The sequence below is a fragment of the Phacochoerus africanus genome, chromosome 8, assembly GCF_016906955.1.
Source record: "Phacochoerus africanus isolate WHEZ1 chromosome 8, ROS_Pafr_v1, whole genome shotgun sequence".
In the NCBI taxonomy this organism is placed as follows: Eukaryota; Metazoa; Chordata; class Mammalia; order Artiodactyla; family Suidae; genus Phacochoerus; species Phacochoerus africanus.
The window spans coordinates 50,381,946-50,406,367 of record NC_062551.1 but is presented as its reverse complement, the minus strand read 5'-3'; the positions used below and the strand labels follow the sequence as shown (position 1 = coordinate 50,406,367).

Genomic DNA, 24,422 nt, shown 5'->3' with positions numbered 1-24,422 from the left:
GACCTCCGGCGCGCCGCTGTTTGAAAGGCCCGAGCCTCGCGCGCTTGCGCAGTTAAGCCCGCGCAGGGCGCACCCCCTGTGCGCCCCCTAAACTCAGACCTTCCTGCGTCTTTCTGGCCAGGCGAAGCCCACGGCGCTGACATGCCGGAGATCCGCCTCCGCCATGTGGTGTCCTGCAGTAGCCAGGACTCGGTGAGGGACTGGCGTGGGGGGAGGTTGGAAGAAGTAAAGGAATTCTTGAGGGGGCTCTACGAGAACTTTTGGAGTCTAAGAGGTGTTGAAGAGAAATCAGCATCTGGGCTGCAAAGAACAACGAGCTTTATTTGGAGTCTTAGGAATTGCAATTCGAGAGATATAGATTCCCATAAAGCTGAAAGAGGGTTGGGAAAGAAAGTCAGGAGCTTGTGAGGACGAAGGCTCGTTAGGTTGAAGTTGTCTGGAGAGAACTGTAGTTGACTCTGAAACAAGTAAGGAAACATTTGGCTTTAAAGAATAGGCTGTCATGAGTTACGTTAGGGTAAGGGGGCCATAAATAGATAGGCTGTCATGAGTTCTTTACCAAGAAGGTTGGTTAGTATCTTGAGTTTCTGGCAGATGTTTTGGATGTCTGTGTTAATGCAGTAAGCGGTCACAAGGTCAGGTTCCGTCCAGGCTGAGACCTGCATGGGCACAGTTCCTCATTGGCCTCCCAGCTCCATTTTAGCGAGCTCTCTTAGCAAAACCGACTTCATTTTGATTTTCCTTTCAAAAAGGAACTTCTTGGGATTCTAAGGAGGCCACGGGGGAATTTCCTGGCAGCCGTAAGGGAATTCTGGGAGAGAAGTGGAATAGGAGGCCTTCTGGGCATCTATGGAACTTCCAGAGAGGAGAGGAGGGAGTGGGGAGCTTCCTCAATTTCCAGGAGAAAGTGCTGTAGGGGACTCAAGGCAGAGTGTGGGGAATTAATTGGGAAACTTAAATCTGGGGGATTTCAGCGGGCATGGGAGGACTCAAAGGAATAATCTGAGAGCTGGGGACCTAGCTGGCATCTCAAACTCTCCCTTTCCCACTCTTCTCTCCAGACCCACTGTGCAGAAAACCTTCTCAAGGCAGACACTTATCGAAAATGGCGTGCAGCCAAGGCGGGCGAGAAGACCATCTCTGTGGTTCTCCAGGTGATCCTGCCCTCCCCACCCTCCTCCATAGGAGTCTGGAGACCCAGGTCTGGACTCTGCTCTTGAGTTGACTGGCAGTGAGTTGAGACACTTCCCCTTTGGACCTCAGCTTCCTCACCTGGAAAGTGAGCAATGTGATCCCTTTGCCCCTTAGCACAGGAGAAAGGTGATCCGGGGCCCAGGCCAGGGATGACTGTAGGAATCGGTGCGGGCTCAGGTAGGTTGCTGCTACTTTCTGGGCTGCAGGTTCCTCAGCTGGAACGCAGTGAATCATTGCCATGTATCCTGCCTTCTAAAGTCAGTGGGTTCAAGGCTGGAAAGTGTCTCAGATCATCTAAGCCAGTCAAGCTCATTTTAAAGATGGAGATGTGGAGGGAGTTGCCATTGTGGCTCAGCAGTAATGAACCCAAATAGTAGCCATGAGGATGCAGGTTCAAACCCTGATCTTGCTCAGTGGGTTAAGGATCCAGCGTTGCGGTGAGCAGTGGTGTAGGTTGCAGACGAGGCTCAGATCTTGTGTTGCTGTGGTGTAGGGTGGGAGGTACAGCTGCTCTTTGCCCCCTAGTCTGGGAACCTCCATATGCTGCAGGTGAGGCCCTAAAAAAAAGAAAGAAAAAAAAAAGATGAGGAAATGGAGGCGTAAGGGAAGGAGAAGTGAGGTGGCTGTCTGAGCTGCCACGGCTGTAAAGCTGAGTGCTTTGGTGCCCCTTTCACCAAGTCCACCCCCAGCCCTGTGGAGTTGGAGGAAGGCAAAGGGGAAAGGGGAGTTTGACCTGAGATCATTACAGAATTCCAAACAGGCTGCTCCCTTCGGGCATAAGAAACTGATTGGAGGAGTTCCCGTCGTGGCTCAGTGGTTAACGAATCCGACTAGGAACCATGAGGTTGCGGATTCGGTCCCTGCCCTTGCTCAGTGGGTTAAGGATCCGTCGTTGCCATGAGCTGTGGTGTAGGTTGCAGACGCGGCTCGGATCCCGCGTTGCTGTGGCTCTGGTGTAGGCCGGCGGCTACAGCTCCGATTCGACCCCTAGCCTGGGAACCTCCATATGCTGCGGGAGTGGCCCAAGAAATAGCAAATAGACAAAAAAAAAAAAAAAGAAACTGATGGGAGAAGCGAGCTCAGTGTGATTTAAGTGTCTGCTCTTTGCCAGGTGCCAGCCTGGGTGTTTTCCTTGCATGTTCCGGCTCTTCATGGAGTCGGATGACCTAAGGTCTGTGAACACCACTAGTAAATGGCAGTGCTAAGACTTGAGCCCATTGTGGGTGCTCATAACCATTTTGTCATACTGCTTCTTGTTCACACATGGGTTTGCCTTTTTTGGGGGTAGATTTATTTATTACTATTTTTTGGTAACATAAAGCATTGTCAGGAATTGTACCCAGACTTTATGGAGCACTTCATACCAGCTATGTTTCACTTCATTCTTTTTTTTTTAAGTTTTATTGAAGTATAGTTAATTTTCAAGGCTTTGATAATTTCACTCTGTACAACAGAGTGACCCAGTCATACATATGCACACATCCATTCTCTCTCAGATTCTCTTCCCACGTCAATTATCACAGAGTACTGGGTAGAGTTCTCTGTGCTGCCGCTTCATTCTTACAAGAACTCTGGGAGTTCCCCTCCTGGCTCAGCAGGTAACAAATCTGACTAGCATCCATGAGGATGCAGGTTCGATCCCTGGCCTCACTCAGCGGGTTAAGGATCCGGTGTTGCCATGAGCTGTGGTGTAGGTCACAGACGCGACTCTGATCCTGCATTGCTGAGGCTGTGGTGTAGGCTGGCAGCTGTAGCTCTGATTTGACCCCTAGCCTGGAAACCCCCATATGCTGTGGGTGCGGCCCTAAAAAGCCAAAAAAAAAAAAAGTATATGTGTGTGCATATATATATATATATGTATGTATGTATACATTACACACACACACATATATATATGTCCTACCAGAAGGAGGGCCCCTGCTTTATAATGTGGGAAAGGTACAGATATTGAGTTCTTACCTCAAAGGTACAGTTGAAGGAGTGCTGCCTTATGACCTGGCAGGTGGGTGCGAATTTCTTTGCCGGTCATTAGCTGTGTGTGATGTGTGAGCCATGTATTTACCTGTCTGAGTATCAGTTTGCCCATTGGGAAAGCTTCCGCCTAAAGTGGCTATGAGGATTCGGTGAAGCCTGGCCCAGGGGGAGCGGAGCCAAGTGTGGGAGACAGAATTATGGCCCCCTGAAAGGTGTCTGCATCCTAATCCCCAGATCCTGGGGCCATGTCCTTTATGGGACATCCTTTAAGGGACTTTGCGGATGTGATGAACCAGGATCTTGAGATGGTGAGATTGGCCTGGATGATTTTGGAGGGTGGGAGCGGGTGTAATGTAATCACCAGGGTCCTTATGAGGGAACGAGGGAGGCAGGAGAACCAGAGTCAGAGATGTGAAGACAGCTTGAGTGGTGCCGCTGCTGGCTCTGAAGAGGGAAGAGGGGCCACAGCTGGGGAGCGCGGGGGACCTCTAGAAGCTGGAAACAGGACAAGGAACCAATCCCCACCCCAGAACCTCTCAAAGGAAAGTTTATCTCAGCTAGTGAGACCACATTTCAGACCTCCAGATCTGTTAGGATGTGTTGTTTTCAGCCGGGAAGTTTGTGGTAATTTGTTAGGACAGCAATGGGAGACCAGCACCTGGCACTCAATAAGAAGTGTTCCTTTTGTTTGTTTCTCTGTTTTTTTCCTCTCTCTGTTTTTTTTGTTTTTTTTTTTTTTTTTTTGTTTTTTGCTTTTTAGGGCTACACCTGCAGCATATGGAAGTTCCGAGGCTAAGGGTCAAAATCAGAGCTGCAGCTGCTGGCCTACACCACAGCTACAGCAATGCTGGATCCTTAACCCACTGAGTGAGGCTAGGAATTGAACCTGAATCCTCATGGATACTAGTTGGGTTCTTTTTTTTTTTTTTTTTTTCCCCTTGCTTTTTAAGGCCACACCTGGGGCATACATAAGTTCTTAGGCTAGGGGTTGAATCAGAGCTAAAGCTGCCACCCTGCCAGGGATTGAGCCCTTGTCCTCATGGATACTAGTCGGATTCATACCACTGAGCCATGAGGGGAACTCCCACTTGTTGGGTTCTTAACCCACTGAGCCACAATAGGAACTCCCTGTTTGTTTTTCTTTTATGATCTCAGCATATGGAAGTTTCTGGGCCAGGAGTCACATCTGAGCCAGAGTTGGATTTGCTGCAGCTGTAGCAATGCTGGATCCATAACCCTCTGCACTGGGTGAGGAATTGAACCCTCATCCCTGCCATTGCAGAGACATTGTCAATCCTGTTGCACCACAGTGGGAACTCCAAGAAGTTGGTTTTTTTTTAATTGACATATAGTTGATTTATAATATTGTGTTGGTTTCAGGTGTGTAGCAAAATGGTTTGGTTTTAGATAGATACATAGATTCATAGATAGGTATATGTGCATGTTGTCTTTTTGCAATTCTTTTCCATTATAGCTTATTACAAGATATTGAGTATAGTTCCCTGTTCTATACAGTAGGTCCTTGTTGTTTAGTTTATAAATAATGGTGTGCATCTCTTAATCCCAAACTCCTAATTTCTCCCTGCCCTCCTTTCCCCTTTGGTAACCATAAGTTTGTTTCCTACATCTATGAGTCTGTTTCTGTTTTATAAATAACTTCATTTGTCTTGTGTTTTGGATTCCACATCTAAGTGATGCATTTGTCTTTCTTTGGCTGACTTCACTTAGTATGATAATCTCTAGGACCATTTCTAGGTTGCTGTAAATGGCATTATTTAAAGAATTTTCAGGAGTTCTTGGAGTTCCTGTTGTGGTGCAGCGGAAATGAATCCTATTAGGAACCATGAGGTTGCAGGTTCAATGGTTGCAGGCCTCGCTCAGTGGGTTGAGGATCTGGCTTTGCCATGAGCTGTGGTGTAGGTCTCAGAAGCAGCTTGAATCCGGCATTGCCGTGGCTGTGGTATAGGCCAGCAGCTACAGCTCCAATTAGACCCCTAGCCTGGGAACCTCCATATGCTGCAGGTGTGGCCCTTAAAAAAAAAAAAAAAAAAAAGAATTTTTAAACTTTAGCCGTGATGATCCTTTTGGGACAGATGAGGACTCTGAGGCAACTGATTTACCAAACCACTTGGTGAGGGAGGGCAGAGCCCAAGTTATAACTCAGGGGCCATTGTTTCTTCAGCAGGTGGTTCCTGGGGGCCCCCCATCCACCTGTCTGTCCATCAGGAATGTATGGAAGGTCTGTGACGGTAGGATCCGCTGCCATTCATGGAGCCTGTGCTCTGTCCGGGCCCTTTCCTAGAGCATTTGCACGTGTTCTTCATTTGAATCTTCACAGTGACCCTGTGAGGTATAAGTAGTTTCCGTTTGCATTTTAGAAAACAGGCCCAAGGGATGACATGAAACCCTTTGTCCCAGAATCACACAGAAGTAAGTAAGCAGAGCCAGGAAGGGCCAGGCACTGCACATGTCACAGGGGACACAGTAGGACATGACTCCAACATGGTCCCTGCCCTCACGGAGCTGAAAGTCTGGTGGGGGAGACAGATGCCAGACAAAGACAAATTGAAAATGTAACTATATAATGTCAAGTGACGATGATAAAGAGCAGTAAAGCAGGGTCAGAGGGTGGAAGGAGCACCGGGTTGGAGGCGGCTTCGGTGGGTCTGAGGAAGTGACATCTGAGCAGGGACCTGAGTGGTGGAAGGAGCCAGCTAGGGGAGGGTCTGGGGGAAGAGCGGGCTAGGCAAGGGGAAGGGCTGGTGCAAAGGCCCTGCGGTAGAAAGGATCCGGCCTGTTCTCGGGACAGAAGGAAGGCCGGCCTGGCCGGAGGAGAGCCACCAGGTGGGGTCGGGGGCAGAGGAGCAGCTGAAGACTCATGTTCCTGGGCGGCACCTTGCACCATCCCAGGCCTCGGAGCTGGAAGCTGCAGTGGAGGCAGCGGGCTTCCCCTGGAGCCCCATCCCTCAGCACATCGTCCTTCTCCAGCACATCCGGGGTGGGTGGCAGAGCACGCCTGACTCAAGCCAGCCTGCTTGGGCTCCTGCTGCGTGACCTCAGGGAAGTGACAGAACCGCTTCCTGCCTGTTTGCTCATGCGGAAGATGGAGATAATAATAGCTCCTGGCTCGCGGGGCTGTCATGCAGAGAGAAGATAGACCTCCGGAGCACGGAGCTGTCCGCTGCAGGACCTGTGGGTGGCGGTGGTTGGTGTTCTGTGCCATCTCAGCTTCCTTCAGAGGGAGGATTGTTGTGACGCCCCTCCCCCTTCACGCACGAGGAAACTGCTGCTCAGAGAGGTTGTACGTCACCCAGGGCTGCACAGCTTGGCAATGGCAGGGCTGGATTTGAATTCCAGCTCGCTTTCCCCCAAATCCAGGCTCCTTCCCCGCCTGTAGCCGGTCCTGTCTGTAGCACTGTGTGGGCGGGGTGACAGGACAGATTGGACTGTCACATGATCCTGGCAGTGGGCGCAGTGTAGGGTTGTGGGCAAGGTGCCTCAGAGGATGCTAACAACGCGTCATTCTAGGAGCTAAATTAAAAAGCCCCAGACTGGAAAGCAGGAGACTGGCTTCAGCTGTTCCCAACTGCCGTCCACCCCGAATGCCTTTCTGTGCCTTTACTGTCAGACGGGGTGGGACTGGCAGAAGCTTTGGGGGAAGCCTTCCTAGGTCTTTCCTTCTCAGGAAGAAGAATCGTGGAGCAACAACAATGATGCCTCCTGACTGACAGCAGCAGAGGGCCTCCTGCAGGCCGTGCCCTGCAGCCATAGTTGTTTATGCACATAATCCCAGATTGGGCAACATCCCCATTTTGCAGATGAGGAAACTGAGGCTCCAAGAGGTTAGCTGACAAGGCTAACCTTGTGCAGAGCTGGGGTTCAAACCCAGGAGCCAGTGGTGAGCAAAACCAGACCAGGCCCTACCCTCAGGGAACTTCCAGGGAGTCCTGTGTGATTGGAGGTGGGGGTGACAGATATGCTATTTGTCTGCTTAACTCTTGCAGGAGAGCTCCATGGTGGCAGTTTATAAGCTAATTCGGCCGAGTCTGGCGGAGTCGGGGAAGTAGGTATAGGGGCTTCTGCAGACAGTGAGTGAATATTTTCGAGCTCTGACTCTGGGCCACACCCTGTGCTGTGTGCAGGGGACACAGTGGCCCCACTCAGCCTGGCTCCTACTGTCAAGTTGACATTACTAGGAGATGTGGTGGCCCCAGTGGTGGCCATTTATCTTCTAAGGTTCCATGACGAGCACTGACTGTGCTTTCTCTCCCCTGCAGCTGGAGAAGGAGGAGCAGATACACAGCGTGGACATTGGGAATGATGGCTCAGCCTTCGTGGAGGTGCTGGTGGGCAGCTCGGCCGGAGGGGCCGGGGAGCAAGACTATGAGGTATGCAGGGCCTTCTGGTGGGGCCCCGAACTGACTGATCCTTGCCCCAGAAGCTCTCGTCATTGCCCCAGGGTCCCCCAGGCTCCAGGCCAGGGCGGTGACAAGTCACACTGACCTACCTTCTGGAGGAGCCCAGGGTTCAAGGAGACAACAGACCCAAGTGGTAGGCCGTGCATGGCAGCGCTGAGTCCAAGCTTGCATCCTGATTGCATGAAGAAGCAGAGGCACCTCTTTCTTCTCTGATTCAGTCATTACTTGAGAGCAAAACTGCTTTTCTCTGGTTCCAGAACTTGTTAAGGATATCCCTGCAGATTGAGATTTCGGATTGCTTAGAGTGCCTCTGTTAGCACCTCTATGTGTAACAAACATTTACAAGAAGGAATGCCCTTTACTCTCTTAGGAGTATTTAAAAAGTTGTCCTGGAGTTCCGTTGTGGCTCAGTAGTAAAGGAACCCGACTGCTATCTATGAGGATGCGGATTCGATCCCTGGCCTTGCTCAGTGGGTTAAGGATCCAGCGTTGCCGTGAGCTGTGGGGTAGGCTGGCAGATGCAGTATCTGATGAGACCCCTAGCCTTGGAACCTCCATTTGGCACAGGTGTGGCCTTTAAAAAAAAAAAAGAGTTTTTCCAATCTTTTTTTTTTTTTTTTCTGGTTGAATTAATTCAAGCTGGATTGGCGAGATCATAACAAGTCAGGTAGTGAATTAATGACATGTTTTGGGGTAAAAATAAACCTACTGTGAAAACGAGAGTTTACAATTCTAGGTGGCTACATTAATTTTCTACAAGATATGTATTTTTTCTTGCAGTGAGAAATTGCTTTTCATGGGGGTGTGTCTTGCATAGAGTGAAATGCACAGGTCAGAGTTCTGAGAAATGTGTATACACCTGCAGAGCCATCCCCCAACTTGAGACACAGAGCGTTGCTATCTCTCTGACAGTTCTCCCTGGTCCCTGTGCGGTCACTCCTCCCACCCTCAGCTCAGGCCACCACTGATCTCTTCTCTGTCACTACAGACTAGTTTTGCCTGCCCTAGAGTTTCATGTAAATGGAATTTTAGGAGTTCCCGTTGTGGCTCATTGGTTAACGAATCTGACTAGCATCCATGAGGTTGCAGGTTTGATCCCTGGCCTCACTCAGTGGGTTAAGGATCTGGCATTGCCGTGAGCTGTGGTTTAGGTTACAGACCCGGCTTGGATCCCGAGTTGCTCTGGCTGTGGTGTAGGCCAGCAGCTGTAGCTCCGATTTGAACCCTAACCTGGGAACCTCCGTATGCCTCCAGTGGGCCCTAAAGAGGAAAAAAAAAAAAAAAAAGAATCTTATTAACATGTATTCTTTTTTCGTGGTTGGCTTTTGCTCAATGTCCTATTTTTTGAGGCTCTTCCTTATTGTGTATGTATGTCAGCGGTCCGTTCCAGCTTATTGCTGAGGCGTAGCACTGTAAGCGTAGATCATGATTTGTTCATCCAACCCACTGAGCCAAATGGAAACTCTGCCACATTTTGTTTTTTTCCTCTTTGGCCACCCCATGCCATATGGAGTTTCTGGTCTAGGAGCCAGATCCGAGCCGCAGTTGAAACTTATGCTGCACCTGCAGCAATGCCAGATCCCTGACCCACTGTGCCAGGCCGGGGTTCAAACCTGTGTTCCAGGGCTCCAGAGACGCCACGGATCCTAATGCACCACAGCGGGAACTCCCACCACTTTTCGTTTACTATGAAAAAAACTGCTGGGAACATTCTCGTGCAAGCCTCTGTATAGAGATCTCTTTTGGGTAAATACCGAAGCATTAAGTTTCAGGGTCTTCGTTTAGGTATGTGCTTTAAGCTTACTAGGAATGGACGCCTTTCCAGAGTGGTTATCCCATTTCATATTCCCTTCAGCAGCATGGGAGTTCTCTCTGTTTCACACCCTTACTTATGCTTCATGCCAGTCTTTTGAGTGAACACGTGTTGAATTTCATCAAGTGTTATTCCTGCCTCCCAAGGTGGTTTTTAACAAATGAGGTTTTCCTGAAACACACATTCTAAAAGTCCTCTAAGTTCTCAAAAGGCAAACTGAGGCACATTATGTTCTTAAGAGTTTCTTTGAGCCAACAGTTGAATCAGGCAAACAAAACTGAACAATGATTCGGAGTGCTACGTGGTGGGCTAGGACAGAGGTTTTTATAGAGAAGACTTAGAAGCAAAGCAATTATTTAATTGGCTAGAGCTTCAGTGGTTGCCTCACTGGGAAAAGTTAGGACTTAGCTGTTTATGATTAGTTGTTCCTGCATTTCATTTTCTTAGATTTGAGTTTGCCAACTCTGCCTTAGATTTGGGTTGGTTTACTTAGGCTACCTAAGCCACTAGAGCCACCCAGTCTAATAGCCTCCTTGTTTACAATTTAAACAAAGTTAACAGTCTTTGGGATGATTTTTTAAAAAATTTTCTTTTTTTTTTTTTTGTCTTTTTAGGGCCGCACCTGCAGCATATGGATGTTCCCAGGCTAGGGGTCAAATAGGAGCTACAGCTGCCCACCTATGCCACACCCACAGCAATGCGGGATCCAAGCCACATCTGTGACCTACACCACAGCTCACGGCAACGCTGGATCTTTAAGCCACCGAGCGAAGCCAGGGATCAAACCCGCAACCTCATGGTTCCTAGTCGGATTCGTTTCCGCTGAGCCACAATGGGAACTCCTAAAAGTTCTCTATTCTTAACAAACAGATTTAACTCAAATTCTACCCATAAATAAATAAAGGAGTTCCCACTGTGGCTTAGTGGTAACAAACCTGTCTAGCATCCATGAGGACACAGGTTTGATCCCTGGCAGCAGGTGTGGTCCTAAAAAAAGAAAAAAAATTCTATTTTGTGAAAAAAGAGGAAATGTATCTGGTGTGTGAATCTTTATTATTCCCCCTTTTATCTAGCCAGGAAGGTGGAATGGCTAGCTCAGGGCTTCATCTTTTCCGATATGTCACAGTCTCCCGTTCTCTCGAGATTTTTTTTTTCTTTTTTTTTTAGAAATAAATTTTTATTTGCAATTGTTCATCTCAGACTCACACATTACCAAAAACCAGAAATGGTGGCTTCTTGTTTTTCTGAATCTAACGTTGTGGGGTTTTAAAAATTTTTATTTTTGTCTTATATCTCTCAAGATTTTTTAATTAAACTTCTGCCGGAAGTTTTGTTATAACTTCTAGCCAAGACCAGATTCAAGACTCTGGGGCTTAGAACGCCTGGCTTCTGCCCGGAGGCTAGATATGCCTGCAACGGGCAAAAAAAGAAAAGGAAAAAGGGCCAAGCAGGGCTGGTCCGTGCCAATGTCAGCAATACAAACCAAGCTGAAGGCACACATTGTAATAACTAATAGCATTTTCTACAAAATCAACACCATGTTCTTTTTTGGCTCTCCAGATTCTACAAAGCAGTTACCTAAGCTTGCGAGGTCAACACAGGCTAGAGGACAAAGGTTTAATCCTGGAACCTTAAAGGCAGTCTTGGACAGTAAAGTGACTGGAGCTGTCTTCTCTTTACAGGGAGTGGGAGGAGAGCGTATTGAGAGGAGAGCTCCCCCTTAGTGTGGGTGGCAGCTGCCAGCCACAGTTTACACTGCCCTGTCATTTAGTCACTAGGTGATGATTCAGCTCCCCCATCAGCTCCAAATCAGTCCTTTTATAAACAAGTATAGTCAAGGCCAGGGAGATAACTTTCTTCTGTATAATTTTCTTCATCTTTGTTGTTTCCTTTTCGTAGTTGGAGCTGAGCACAAAGAGATCCTTAGTTATAATCTGTGTTTTTCTCAGCAAAAATCTTCCATTTTCTAATTTCACAAAATTCACAGCGTGTCAGTTTGAAGAGACTAAGTAACAGATTATACCCAACTAAAACTGGCTCGCTGCCTAAGGATAGTTATTGTTTGTTTAGGAGGGATATTAGTTGGATTCTTAACCTGCTGAGCCACAGCAGGAATTCCTAAACACGCATTTATATTGTGTTTAATGATATCAATATATGCAGTCTTTGCGGGTCTGAGTATGCAGTTTGTGGTTTCTGCTGACCCTAAATCATGGCAGCATTTCCTTATGCCTTGTGTGTGTGTGTGTGTGTGTGTTTGTGTGATTGTTAATTCTGTTCTTGGGGAATATATCTGTGGGAATACTTGTGGCATGTGGAAGTTCCTGGGCCAGGGACTGAACCCGTGCCAAGCTCCTACAGTGACAACGCTGAATCCTTTAACCCTCTGCACCACAAGAGAACTCTGCTCCACATCTTTGAGAGTCCAGGCCTGTGGTTAGGAGTCTCCAGAGGGAATTTTTCACCTTTTCTCTGAGGTTCCCCCATAGCTAAGGCTCCCACTGACTCTCCCCTCGAGACTCATTTCCCCCCCATTTACCCACAGAGGGTATTGCCCTTTGGAGGGACCATCTCTCCTCCCCATGGCCATGGCTGTGTCTCCCCTTCTTCCCTGCTGCCACCACATAGAGCCCTTTAATGTCAAGCTCTGTGCCACCTGGAATCAGCAACAGGGCAGACACCAACATCAGTGCCACCCACTGTACCAGTCAGGAGACTGAAGCCACACCAGTTAGTTTAACAGAGAGAATTAACCTAAAGAATTAGGAGATAGTAACATAAAGAATTAGTGAAGAGGCCAGAAACCTAAGGGAGGACAAACCAGCAACTGCAGGGCGAAGCCGGCACCCTTAAGGCTGAAGGATCCAAAGGAAGAGACTGGAATTACTGAAATGCAGATGCTTAGAAGTTTGGAGGTGGGGCTCTTGGAGGCGAAACTCAGACCCTGGAAGGGGCCACCCTGGCTGGCCCTGGTATGTGCCTGAGAGGGTGGCGTGAGGCTACTTCTGCAGCTTCTGAACCGATTCAGGCAAACTGGATTCACCTGCCCCCCCAGGGAAGCGAGCACAACTGGGGGGCTGCTCACAGATCTGCCAGAAGGCGCAGATCCCACCTCCCTCCTCCAGCCTCGAGCCCCTGTCTCTAGTTCCCCCTGTCAGCAGAGCCTGACAAGGAGCAGCTGGAGATGAGAAATGTCCCGAGCATCCCAGAGCTGGGCCATCAAGGGTGCGTTTGAACAGAGAAAGAGTCATTTCATGACAGGCCAGCCCCCCACCTCCTTGGATTCTGCACTGTCATTTCTGGCCTGCTGTAATTCCCCTTGCCTTTTGGCCGACTCCGCCGTGCGTTTCCAAAAGGCGTTTGCATATAGTGCTGGTCCTCGTGAACATCCCCCGCTGGGGCGTTTCCTTGGGCTGTGTAGTCTGCTGTGTAGCCAAACATGGAAGTCTGTGCAAGAATTTAGGGAAGGATGGCCTGGATCTGGGGAGAAGGATCCTTCCAGGGCCTGGGTCAGGGGAGGATTGCCTGGAGGCCCAGAAACAAGAGAAGAAGCCTTGAGACCCGTTGAGGTGAAGCTGGATCCAATTACTCCCTGGTCCCCACTCAGGCCTGGCCCTCTTCCAGCCCCTAGGAGGTGTCACTGAAACCAGCCAGGCCTGGTTCTCACTCGCTGTGCCTCTTCCTAGGTCCTTCTGGTCACCTCATCTTTCATGTCCCCTTCCGAGAGTCGCAGTGGCTCAAACCCCAACCGCGTTCGCATTTTTGGGCCCGACAAGCTGGTCCGGGCAGCAGCAGAGAAGCGCTGGGACCGAGTCAAAATTGTCTGCAGTCAGCCCTACAGCAAGGTACTCGAGGTGGGAGCTGTGGTACAGGGTCCTTGGTCCTGAGTCCCAAGAGAGGTGAGGGGCTGACATGGGGTCCCAGAGGGCTGGGAGGACCAGACAGTGGATTCCCCGTGGGGTTATAAGGAGACTGGGTCCCTGTGTTTCCTGAATTTGGGTATTTGGGTTGAGATCCTCCCCAGGTAGGAATCTTTGTGTCCTGGAGGGAGATTAGGAAGGATGACCTTCCAGACCTCAGGGGAGTTGGGAGGGGGAGCCTCTGAGTTGTCAGAGATGTGGCCTCATAGATTTGGGCCCTGGAGTTTAAGATCATGAGATCTCGAGTCAGAACACTGGTTTAAAACCTGGCTGTTGGAGTTCCCATTGTGGCGCATTGGAAATGAATCTCACCAGGAACCGTGAGGTTTGGGTTTCAATCCCTGGCCCCACTCAGTGGGTTAAGGATCTAGCGTTGCCGTGAGCTGTGGTGTAGTTTTTAGGTGCAGCTCTGATCTGGTGTTGCTGTGGCTATGGCATAGGCCGGCAGCTGTAGCTCTGATTCGACCCCTAGCCTGGGAATCTCCATATGCCACAGATGTTGTCCTAAGAAGAAAAAAAAAATAAAACCTGGCTATTCCCCTCCTTAGCTGGGTGACCTCGGGCTAGTGACTTTACCTTTCTGGCCTCAGGTTCCTGATCCTTACAGGGTTGCTGTAAGTTAGGGATGCTGCGCTGTGGTGACGAGGCCCGGTGTGTAATGACAGCACATGGGAGAGGTGTACTTCTTACCCAGGGGTCTTTCCCTGGAGGTGCTTGGCTGGTCATGCTGGGACCCAGGCTCCTTCCTGTGGCTTCGCATCTGCCCAGCAGAGGGGGAAGGAGCCTGGAGGATTTCTGAGTTCCAGAAGTGGCACCCAGCCCTCCCTCCTATTCTGCAGGCAGGAATTTGGCATGCAGAGTGGATTCGCTTAGACAGCAGCCTGTGCCAATTGCTCTGAGGCTCAAGGAGCAGGGGCATGCAAAGGGTTTGGCCCCGAGCCTGACCCTGAGTCAGGGCTCAGTGACAGTTCGCTCTTGTTACCCTCATCATTGTCATCTGGCACCTCCCCAGACACAGGTGTCCGTAGGAGGGAAACATCCAGAAAGGGTTTCCCTGAATGAAAGGGATTGAGGCCATGCCTCTGTCCTTGGCCAGACTCCCTGACTCCTACCCTCCTTTCCCAGGATGCCCCCTATGGCCTGAGTTTTATACGGTTTCACAGCCCCCCCGACAAAGACGAGGCCGAGGCCTCATCCCAGGTAAGCTCTCCCTGCCACTGCCCAGAGCCTTCTCCCTACCCCCTCGCCGCCTGCCCACAGCCCTCCCACTGCACTGACCTTTGGGACCTTAGAAGGTGACTAGGCTCGGCCAGTTCCGTGTAAAGGAGGAGGATGAGAGCACCAGCTCCCTACGACCGGGAGCGCTCTTCTTCAGCCGGATCAACAGGACACCCCCGGGTAAGTGCGGAAAACCTGGGTCCTGAGAGAGTAGAGGCGGGAGGCCTGGATCCTGGGTCTGAGGGAGGAGGGGCCGGGGGTCTGGACTCCTGGGTCACTGCTGGGGTTGGGAACAATACTCTGTGCCCCAGGGACAGGAGCCAAACGGACTAAGGGCCCAGCCTTTTCAATCTGGATCCACTTCCCCCCTGTCCAGTTGCAGCCAGTGACCCAGCAGGACCCAGCTATGCAGCTGCTACACTGCAGGCCTCCAGTGCGGCCTCCTCAGTGTCTCTGGCCTCCAGGGCAGCAGGCAGCGCCTCCAGGGCAGCAGGCAGCACCTCCAAGGTGAGCTTACCAGCCCGGGTGGGGAGCAGAAGGAAAGGAGCTGGAGGCCTCAGCCCCTCCCACCCCCTCAGCCTCAGGAGTCCCCCAAAGGCAAGAGGAAGTTGGACTTGAGCCAAGAAGCAAAGAAGACCCCCAGCAAACCTTCAGCCCAGCCCTCACCTCCCGCCCTCAAGAGACCCAAACGTGAGCCAGCTGGATTCCTTGTTCCCACAGGGGCCTGATCCTGGGTCTGAGGGAGGAGGGGCTGGGGGTCCGGCCCTCCGTAGGACTGAGTCTACTCTTTGGCTTCCTCAGTGCCAGCTGCTCCCCGGACCCCAGCCACGGCCCCCCTCCCTGCCCCAGCACGGGGGGCAGCACCTGGGAAGCCCCGAGGAGAAGGCGCCGAGCCCAGGGCCCCCCGAGCTGGCCCACAGGAGCTGGGGAAGATCCTGCAGGGTGTGGTGGTGGTGCTGAGTGGCTTCCAGAACCCCTTCCGCTCGGAGCTCCGGGACAAGGCTCTCGAGCTGGGGGCCAAGTATCGGCCAGACTGGACTCCGGACTGCACGCACCTCATGTGGGCCCCGCCCCTCGCGCCGCCTCTTGCTCTCGCTCCCTGTCACTTCGCCTCTGCATCCTCTGCCTCTTCCCTCTGATTCCTGCATCTTCCCCTCGGCCTCCCTGCCCCTTGGCCCGTGTCCTTCTCCCTGGCTCTGCCCTTCACCTCTCAGGTCCCACCTGGCTGACACCCTCCCTTCTCCCCACCAGCTGCGCCTTTGCCAACACCCCCAAGTACAGCCAGGTCCTAGGCCTCGGAGGCCGAATCGTGCGCAAAGAGTGGGTGCTGGATTGTCACCGCATGCGGCGGCGGCTGCCCTCGCGGAGGTGAGGCCTTGCTGCATGTATGTGTGTGTGTGTGTGTGGTTTGCACACGCACACCTGGGTTCAGCCCGTGATCCCTGTGAGCAGTGCCGGGGATCTGGAGAGAACTCAGGCTGGGGCCTCCAGCCCAGAGTCAGCTGACTTCCCGGAGGAGGAGGGGCCGGGGCCGGGAGACGAGGAGGGAGGGTGGGCTTGGCTAGGGTGTCCATGGAGGGCTCTGGGAAGTCTGCTTGGTCAGGAAAGGACACTGCAGGCTGAGGAAACAGTTTGCAGTTTGCAGGGCAGAGAACAGTGTTGGGACCCGATCACATTCTTTCCTTCAAAGCCTCTGCTTGGCGCCAGGCTGGGCTGGGCAATGCTGGGCCACAGACATTGGGTCCTGCCCTTAAAGGCCTCTGACTTCAGTGAGGGTCCAGACTTGTTCTGAAACAGTTTGCAGGAAGACCCTGGGGGGAACAGGGACTGCAGCGAGCCAGGGGTCTTCAAGGAGAAGAGTTTTGCCACGCCAAACAGAGGTGGACAGCATGCTGGACGGAGGAGCCAAAGTTGAGTCAGCCTGGCATCTGCCTGGGCAGCTGCGGGGATGCGCAGTTCGCAGTGGGAGGCAGGAAGTGGCAGGAAAACGAGGCTGGGGCAGCAGGGACCACAGAAGGCTTTTGAGCTGGGGAAAGGCAGGGTCAGATCTGAGGCCTGGGGATTGGAGGGGAGGCCTCCTGAGTTGTACTCTGTGTGGTGAAGACAGGGCCCGAGCGTGTTCAGTGTTGGGGCTGTGCCTGGTGTGCTTGAGAGACAGGCTTTCCGGGAGGCGAGCAGGTGGAAGCCAGAAGGTGTGGATGGCTGAGCTCAAAGGCCTCCCAGGGCCTGGGCTCCGTCCTGCTCCTCAGACCCCTCATCTGTTGTTCGGAAATTCAGTCATCCCTGGAAGCCAAGAGTGAATTTCTATGTTTAGCACACACTTGCTCGGCTGCTGATTATTCTGAACTGATGCGAGGCCATTTATGGACTTTATTTATCCCATTGAGTGTATCGTCATATTTACTACAGAAATATGTGTGGCTTTGGTTTGCAGACCAGACTCCCTCATACCCCACTGGGGGGCGTTCTCTAGCAGTCTGTGCACCTGCTGTTTGCTGTTCTCATCTGAAAAACTCAAAATTCTGAACTGTGTCTGGCTCCAGGGGTCTCCTCTGTGCATAGTAGGGAGCCAGGGGAGCTGTGTTTGTGGGGACAGGGCCACCTCTGTTGTGAGGGGTGAGGTGTCAAGGGGAGGCTCCAGGTGGGGACTCTGGGGGAGGCTGAGGCCTGGGGTGGGAAGAAGGTGGGATTGAGGACAGAGGAACTGGATTTGGACTATCGTCTGCCTAGGAGGGGTGAAAGGGTACGTGGAAGAAAAGGCAATCAGACAGACAGTATCGGATTTGTAACTGGATTTTGACCCTGCAAAATTCAGAGAGCACTTTATATTTTTAAAATCCAGTAATAGAAGGAAGGCTCCAGGGTGATGGTCTTTTTAGGGCCGCACCCATGTCATGTGGAAGTTCCCAGGCTAGGGGTTGAATCGGAGCTGAAGCTACTAGCCTACACCACAGCCACAGCAACGCCAGATCTGAGCCACGTCTGTGACCCACAGCACAGCTTACAGCACGCTGGATCCTTAACCCACTGAGCAAGGCCAGGGATTGAATCTGTGTCCTTGTGGATCCTAGTTGGGTTTGTTAACCACTGAGCCACAATGGGAACTCTCAAATTGAGTGTTTTTTTAATCTTTTAATTCAAAGTACTGTATTTTTTTTTCTTTTCTTTTTGGCTGTGCCTGTGACATGAGGAAGTTCCAGGGCCAGGGATTGAACCCAGGCTGCAGTAGTGACAATGCCAGGTCCTTAACCCACTGAGCCACAAGGGAACTCCTCAAAGCACTTTAAAGAAAAAGCTTAGTAACCCACCATCAATTCTGCATCCACTACTTTACTTTAAATCTTCTAAACTTCCCCTGAACCACAGTTTTACAGTGGCGGCGACTTACCCAAACAGGGTGTCACCAGCTTTGAAACAACCAAATCATGTGCAGAAGGGTTGTAAACATACAAACTAGGAAAGCACAGCCAACAGGTTCATTTGCCTTCTGCCATATACATACTCTGCCCTGTGATTTGGGGTAACTTGATTGACCTCTCTGGGCCTTGTTTCCTCATCTGTGAAATGGGGCTAAAAGTAGCACCTACCTTAGGATTCAGTAACTCTGAATCTATTAAGTGTTCAGAACACTGCCTGGCATGTAGGAGATCCTGTACTGTGTTAGCTGTTGTTATGATCAGAACTAGGAAAATTCTTTTTCTGGAGTATCAGCAGCTTGAGGAACCCTGAATAATATAGCATCAGTGTCTTTAAAAATGTGTTTGCTTTTGAGAATTTTCCCTTAATTGTCAGACATTCTCCTAATGAGAAACTGACTTTGAGTCTCAAAGGGAATGGTCATTTCTGACTTTTTTCTTTAAGAGGGAAGAGAAGCCAGAGAATGCTCTGGTCTCCAGTGTGGGTGGCTGGGGGACCGCGGGGCCCTTCAGAAGCTAGGAGGCGGGGCCACAGTTGCCTCCCCAAATACATAGTAAACGCCAGTGCCTGATGCTCTTTAAATATCCTCCCCTCCTCCCCCGGAAAACACGTCTGCTGTTTGTCTGAGGGCCGAATCCTCCCCCAGGTACCTCATGGCGGGGCCAGACTCGAGCAGTGAGGACGAAGGGGGCTCTCCCGGTGGCAGCAGCGGGGATGAAGCACCCAAGCCTCCCCGACAGGTCTGACACCCCCTGCCCGGGTGGGGGAGGGTGGAGTGGGTTGGAGGACATGAGTGTCGTGGTGCCCCAGACTCTCCACGCCTGCTTCCTGCCGGCTCACACCTGCACGGCCCCTTCCCTCCTCACCAACCCATCCGCCCTCCTCAGCGTCCCCAGACCAAAGCCAGGCCCCCTCAGGCAGCAGGACCCAGCTCACCCCAGAGACCCCCAGCCCCAGAAGAGACCAAACCAGCCTCACCAAGGCCCCAGGACGATACCGACACCGAGGGGGAGCAGTCAGGTCAGAGCCTGAGGAAGGAGGGGCCGGAGGCTGGACTCTGGGCCTGAGGGAGGAGGGGCTGGGGCTCCAGCTCCAGGGCCTGGGAGCAGAGGGGCTGGAGACCCAGACTCTCTTATCAAAGCCTGAGCTCTTGGGTCTCAGGGAGGTGGGGCTGGATCCCAGACAGTCAGATCCTAACTGGATCCTCAGTGGGTCTGGAGGGCAGTTGAGATTGGGGGTTGGGATGCCCACATCTGTGCTCAGGCTTGAGACTGGGAGGGAATGCAACACCAGTCTTCCCGGAACACGAGTTAGGGGCCGCACATTGACTAAGCTTCCACCCACAGGACAGGACAACGGGGCAGAAGATTCTGGGGACACTGAGGATGAGCTGAGAAGGTAGGACTGGGTCTGGGGGTCAGGGTGGCCCTGGCTTGGGAGGAGGGGCATCGAGTCTGCAGGCTTTTCCCCCTCCCCTCTTGGCCCCGCCAGGGTGGCTGAGCAGAAGGAACAGAGGCAGTCCCCTGGCCAGGGGGAGAACGGCGAGGACCCATACGCGGGATCCACGGACGAGAACACGGACAACGAGGGGCCCCCAGAATCTCCTGACCTGCCAGTTCCCGAGCTCCCAGGTGGGAAATCCTCCCTCTTCATGTGGGATCTCTCCCTGTCACTTATCTACCATGACTTGCCCCAGCCCACCTTGGGGTCACTGCTGTCCCCTGTGACTTGTCTCTTAGTCTCCTCATCCCACTCTCCGGCCCTGGCCACCTCCTGTCCCCTTAGGCCTCTTCCCCTCCCTTTGGATCCTCTCCCAACTTCCCCCCCTGTCTCTGTCCTGGCCTCTGGTGTGATGATCACAGCCTGGCTCTGGGCATGACCTCCTTTGGCTTTCCACTCCCCACCCCCCCGCCACAACGCCCCTCCCCAGACGCCAGGACCACCTGGGCTTTGAAAGTCTGCGGGTGCCCAGGCCCCAGCAGCAGGTTGAGTTTTGTCAGTGAGGGACGGGGCCCAGCACACTGACGATGAGGACATTGCTGTCTGTTGGGACCTACGTGGTGACAGCATTGTTATTTGTCACCCCAGACTTGCACATGGTGGGGTGGGGACAGGAGTCAGAGCTTCTGCTGGTTGAGAATGAGGGTCTGAGCAGAGATGAAGTTCGTGGCCCTTGGAAGAAGCCGCTTCCACCCAGTTCCTCACGGGTGGCAGGCAGGAGAGTGCTGCGCTCCTCCCGAGCCCCCAACGTGGCCTTGGTCAGTCGATGGCAAGTCACGTCAAACTGGATAAAAGGATCGAGAGAGCCACAGTGGGGGAGCGGCAGGATGGAAAATTCCAACCCGGGCCGAGCTCACGAAGAGATTTACTTCATGTAAGAAATAGTAATTGACTTTTACCATTAAAGCAAAACAGCAATGACAATAACAGCAACTGCCCAGAGGCTCAGCTGGGCCTGGCTGGGAACCACTGCTTGTCATGTATTATTCCCACGCCAGGGTGTGCTCGGACACTCCAGCCCCGCTCCAGCTGCCCCACCACCTTCCTGTCCCCCCTCTGCGTGCCCTGTGGCTCCTGGCTGGTGTGCTGGGACTCCAGGGACCTCAGGCCAGGCTCTTTCCCCGTCTCCCCTGCAGATTTCTTCCAGGGCAAGCACTTCTTCCTGTACGGGGAGTTCCCAGGGGACGAGCGGCGGCGGCTCAGCCGATACGTCACAGCCTTCAACGGGTTGGTCTCCAGGGAGGTTGTGGGGAGGCCGTGGAGGGTGGAGCAGGGGTGTAGCCTGCAGGAAGACCATGGAGTTGGGTGCCAGCCCCGCAGGCTCTGCTGAGCAGCCCTGAATGCGTAGCTTCCCCTCGGCTTCCTCTTCTCCAAAGCAAGGCTCCCCACCACCCTTCTGAAAGGATGGGTGACGGGTGGGAGCTGTCGGCTTCGTGGCTGTGGCCAGCCTGGCCCATGAGAGAGTGGGGGACCCACAGGCGTCCCATAGGGGACACAGGTGGGGATGGGAGAGGATGGCCTTGGAGGACAGCTGGGGAGTAGGGCGTCAAGAGAGGGGACACCAATTCTCTGCCTGTTTTCTTCTCCCGCCAGGGAGCTTGAGGACTATATGAGCGACCGGGTCCAGTTTGTGATCACGGCACAGGAGTGGGACCCCAGCTTCGAGGAAGTGAGTCCAGGAGGGGCAGGGAGAGGGGACCTAGCCTGTGCTTTGCATCCCCTCCATCCCCTCCTCGCTCACACGTCCTCATTTGCATCCCGCCCCGCTCTCAGGCCCTGATGGACAACCCCTCCCTGGTGTTCGTCCGCCCTCGGTGGATCTACAGTTGCAATGAGAAGCAGAAGCTACTTCCCCACCAGCTGTATGGGGTGGTGCCCCAGGCCTGAGGTGTTTGCTTGTGCACATGCACACACACACAGGAGTTAATAAAGGTGACTTGGTTTGGAGGAGCTGCCCCTCCAAAGTCTCCCCAGGTCCCCAACAGGCTTCCAGCTTCCTGTCTTATGTTTGGTTTTGCTTCTACTCCCAGGTCCAGGCCTCTGGGCTACCCAGTGACTTCTGTCCTCGGGTCCCCAAAAGAACCAAGGGGCTCTTTGTCACTCCTTCCCAGCCACTCACCTCGGTGGTGGCAGGGAATTGGGAATCCAACGCTGAGCTGCTTCTGACCCTCTGAGCCCATTCCCGGGTCTTGGTTGTCTGTCTGTGGGTCCTGGGCTGCAGGCCAGAATGTTCACGGGGTGAGCCTCTCTCTCAAAGTCTTGGCTCCCCTGGGCCAGGGACATCTCCTTTCTCCAGGGCTCTCAGAGGGAGCTATGTAACTGTCACCAGCCTGGCTTTATGTCATCTCATTTAGGAGGTAGGCTTGGGTGAAGGAGCATTTTAATCAACCCACCCAAATCCTAAGCCCCCTTCAAGACTCTGCCACATTTAGGGTGGGAATTGCATGGGGTGATAGAGAATCAGGGCTGAAGCTGGGAAGGTGCTCTGGCGGGGGCCAGGGCCCTGGGGGAAGGCCAGGAAGTGGGAACCAGCTGGTGACCTCTGGTGACGAGGCTTTAGAGGCAGACGTGGCTGGAAAGGTGGGCACAGTCCTGGCAGATGTTGGCACAGGTGGCTGTTTAACAATAGTGAAACAAGAGGAAAAATTCCCTTCCCCAGTTCAAGTGCTTAGTGGCTGCTGGACAGGACAGCACATGGAGTGCATGTCCCTCACCGTAGAATCAGGACGGGGCTGTCCTGAAGTGCCACGAACTGCAGGCTGAGAAACTTGGACTTCATCCTGGTGGTAGGCCAGGGAGGGGGCAGAGGGTAAAGGGCGGGGTCACAGCTGAGGAGCAAATTAACCACAAACTTAGTGTCTTCAAACAAAAGAAATGAGTTTCCACTGTGGCACAAGGGGATGGGCGGCAGCTACAGCACCAGGACACAGGTTCAATCCCTCGCCTGGACACTGGGTTCAAGGGCCTGGCATTGCTGCAGCTCTGGTGCAGGTCACAATTGCAGCTCTGATCTGATCCCTGATTCGGGAACGCCATATGCCACAGGCTGGCCAAAAAAGCTAAAAAAAAGAAAGAAATGAATAAGCCTTCTAGGTCTGGAGGTCTGAAGTCCAAAATGGGTCTTACTGGGCCAAACATCCAGGTGTAGGCTGGGCTGCATTCCTGGAGGCCCCAGGCAAGAATCTGCTCTAGTCTCTTCCAGCTTCTAGCAGCTGCCCACGTCCCAGTCCCCATTCGACCTTCAAAACCAACAGTAAGTCTTTCTCACACTGTGTCACACTGACACTGACCCTTCCTGTGGTTACTCTGAGCCACCCGGATAACCTGGGATAAACTCCTTGTTCTAAAGTCAGCTCATTAGCAACCCTCATTTCTGCTACCTTAACCCCGGGAATCAGGGTGTGGGCATCTCTGGGAGACCATTATTCTGCCAACCACACCCACCAAGTGTGAGACACTGGGGCTGCCACCTGAAAAAAAGACCAGATCTGCACTTAGGGTTCATTGGCTAGGGTGGCGCTGGGCAGTGATAAATGCCATGTGAGCTGGGCAGTGTTCCACTGTGAGGAGATAGGCGTCTCAGAGGACTCAGCCCAACACGGCACTCAGGGTAGTTAGGGTCTGGTGGAACCATTCCAGGCAGAGGGAAAGCAAGTGCGAAGGTCCTCAGGCTGGACACGTGCCAGGAGCCGCAGGGCGTCCTCGTGTCTGGAGACCCAGCATCCACACCAACTCAGCACTCCCCCCATGTTTGCTTGCAGCCAAACCCCATCTCTCCTGGCATCAGCTTTCCCATCTGGACCAGGTAAGGCTGGACCAAAGGAGTTTGTGTCCTTGAAACTTTGATGCGGGTGTGGTTGCTTTGGAGGAAATCTTCCAGGACAGCTCCACTGTCAGCATGATGCCAGGTTCCTGCTGGCTGGGAGGAGGGATCCTGCCCCTCTGCTGCCCTTCCCCCCAGGGCTGTGCTGACCGGCCCACAGCTCCTCCGCCTGCACTGCTCTGCGGGTTCCATCCTTTTGCTGGAGATTCTACAAACCATCTCTCCCATCCTCCACACCTTTCAGATCTGAGCTCAGACAAGAACTCCTCAAGAAGGCTTTTTCTGGAGTTCCCTGTTGCAAAATGGCATCAGCGGAGTCTCTGCAGTGCCAGGATGTAGGTTCGATCCCTGTCCTGCATGGTGGGTTAAAGGATCTGGCATTGCTGTAGCTGCTGATCTCTGACCTGGTAATCTTATGCCGCGGGAGGTGTTTAGGGAAAAAAAATAAAAAAGAAGGCCTTTGCTATCCTAATGGAATATGGTATTGCCATCATAGCTATAACTTGGTTTGTTTATGGCCAAGTTTACTAGTCAGTTTTCTCTACAATTTGTACTTATTGTATCTTAAAGATATTTTCTCTATAGTAGAGGTTATACCAAGATGTTCTACTTTATTTCCTTCTAAATACTTCAGTTTTGTATTTCAAATTTAGATTTTTTTTTTTTTTTTGCTCTTTTTAGGGTCTCACCTTCAGCATATGAAAGTTCCCAGGCTAGGGGTTGAATCGGAGCTACAGATGCCAGCCAACACCATATCCACAGCAACACAGATCCAAGCCTTGTCTGAGACCTATACCAAAGCTCATGGCAACGCCGGACCCTTAACCCACTGAGCAAGGCCAGGGATCGAACTCGTGTCCTCTTGGAGAGTAGTTGGGTTCTTAACCTGCTGAGCCACAACGGGAACGCCCTAGATTTTGGGGGGCAGGGCATGCTCGTAGCATTCGGAAATTCCTGGACTAGGGATTGAACCCACGCCACAGCAGTAACCAGAGCCATAGTAGTGACAACACTGAGTCCTTAACCACTAGGCCAGGAGAGAACTCTTCAGATTTGGATCTTAAATCCTTAAAAACATTTTTGTGTATGGTGTGAAGTAGAGATCTGTATTAGTTTTATGCTGCTCTAACAGATTACCACAAATG

At 52.3% G+C, this 24,422-nt stretch overlaps 1 protein-coding gene across 6 annotated transcripts; it reads left to right on the top strand.

Annotated features, from left to right (window-relative positions):
* The first annotated feature begins 23 nt into the window (after positions 1-23).
* On the top strand, positions 24-21,441 carry XRCC1 (X-ray repair cross complementing 1). 6 transcript variants are annotated; one of them, XM_047790450.1, is made up of 17 exons: positions 27-192; positions 1,062-1,154; positions 7,446-7,556; positions 13,086-13,253; positions 14,445-14,519; positions 14,612-14,717; positions 14,914-15,044; positions 15,098-15,227; positions 15,339-15,597; positions 15,789-15,905; positions 18,601-18,694; positions 18,842-18,974; positions 19,301-19,352; positions 19,446-19,585; positions 20,591-20,681; positions 21,048-21,123; positions 21,228-21,441. In XM_047790450.1, the coding sequence occupies exons 1-17, from the start codon at positions 142-144 to the stop codon at positions 21,339-21,341; spliced, it is 1,941 nt and encodes a 646-aa protein (XP_047646406.1). In that variant the 5' UTR covers positions 27-141; the 3' UTR covers positions 21,342-21,441. The 6 variants fall into 6 exon arrangements, with proteins under 6 accessions (XP_047646405.1, XP_047646407.1, XP_047646408.1 ...); XM_047790455.1 differs by having other exon boundaries at positions 32-192; positions 13,086-13,244; XM_047790449.1 differs by lacking the exons at positions 21,048-21,123; positions 21,228-21,441 and having other exon boundaries at positions 24-192; positions 20,043-20,681.
* Positions 21,442-24,422: the final 2,981 nt, after the last annotated feature.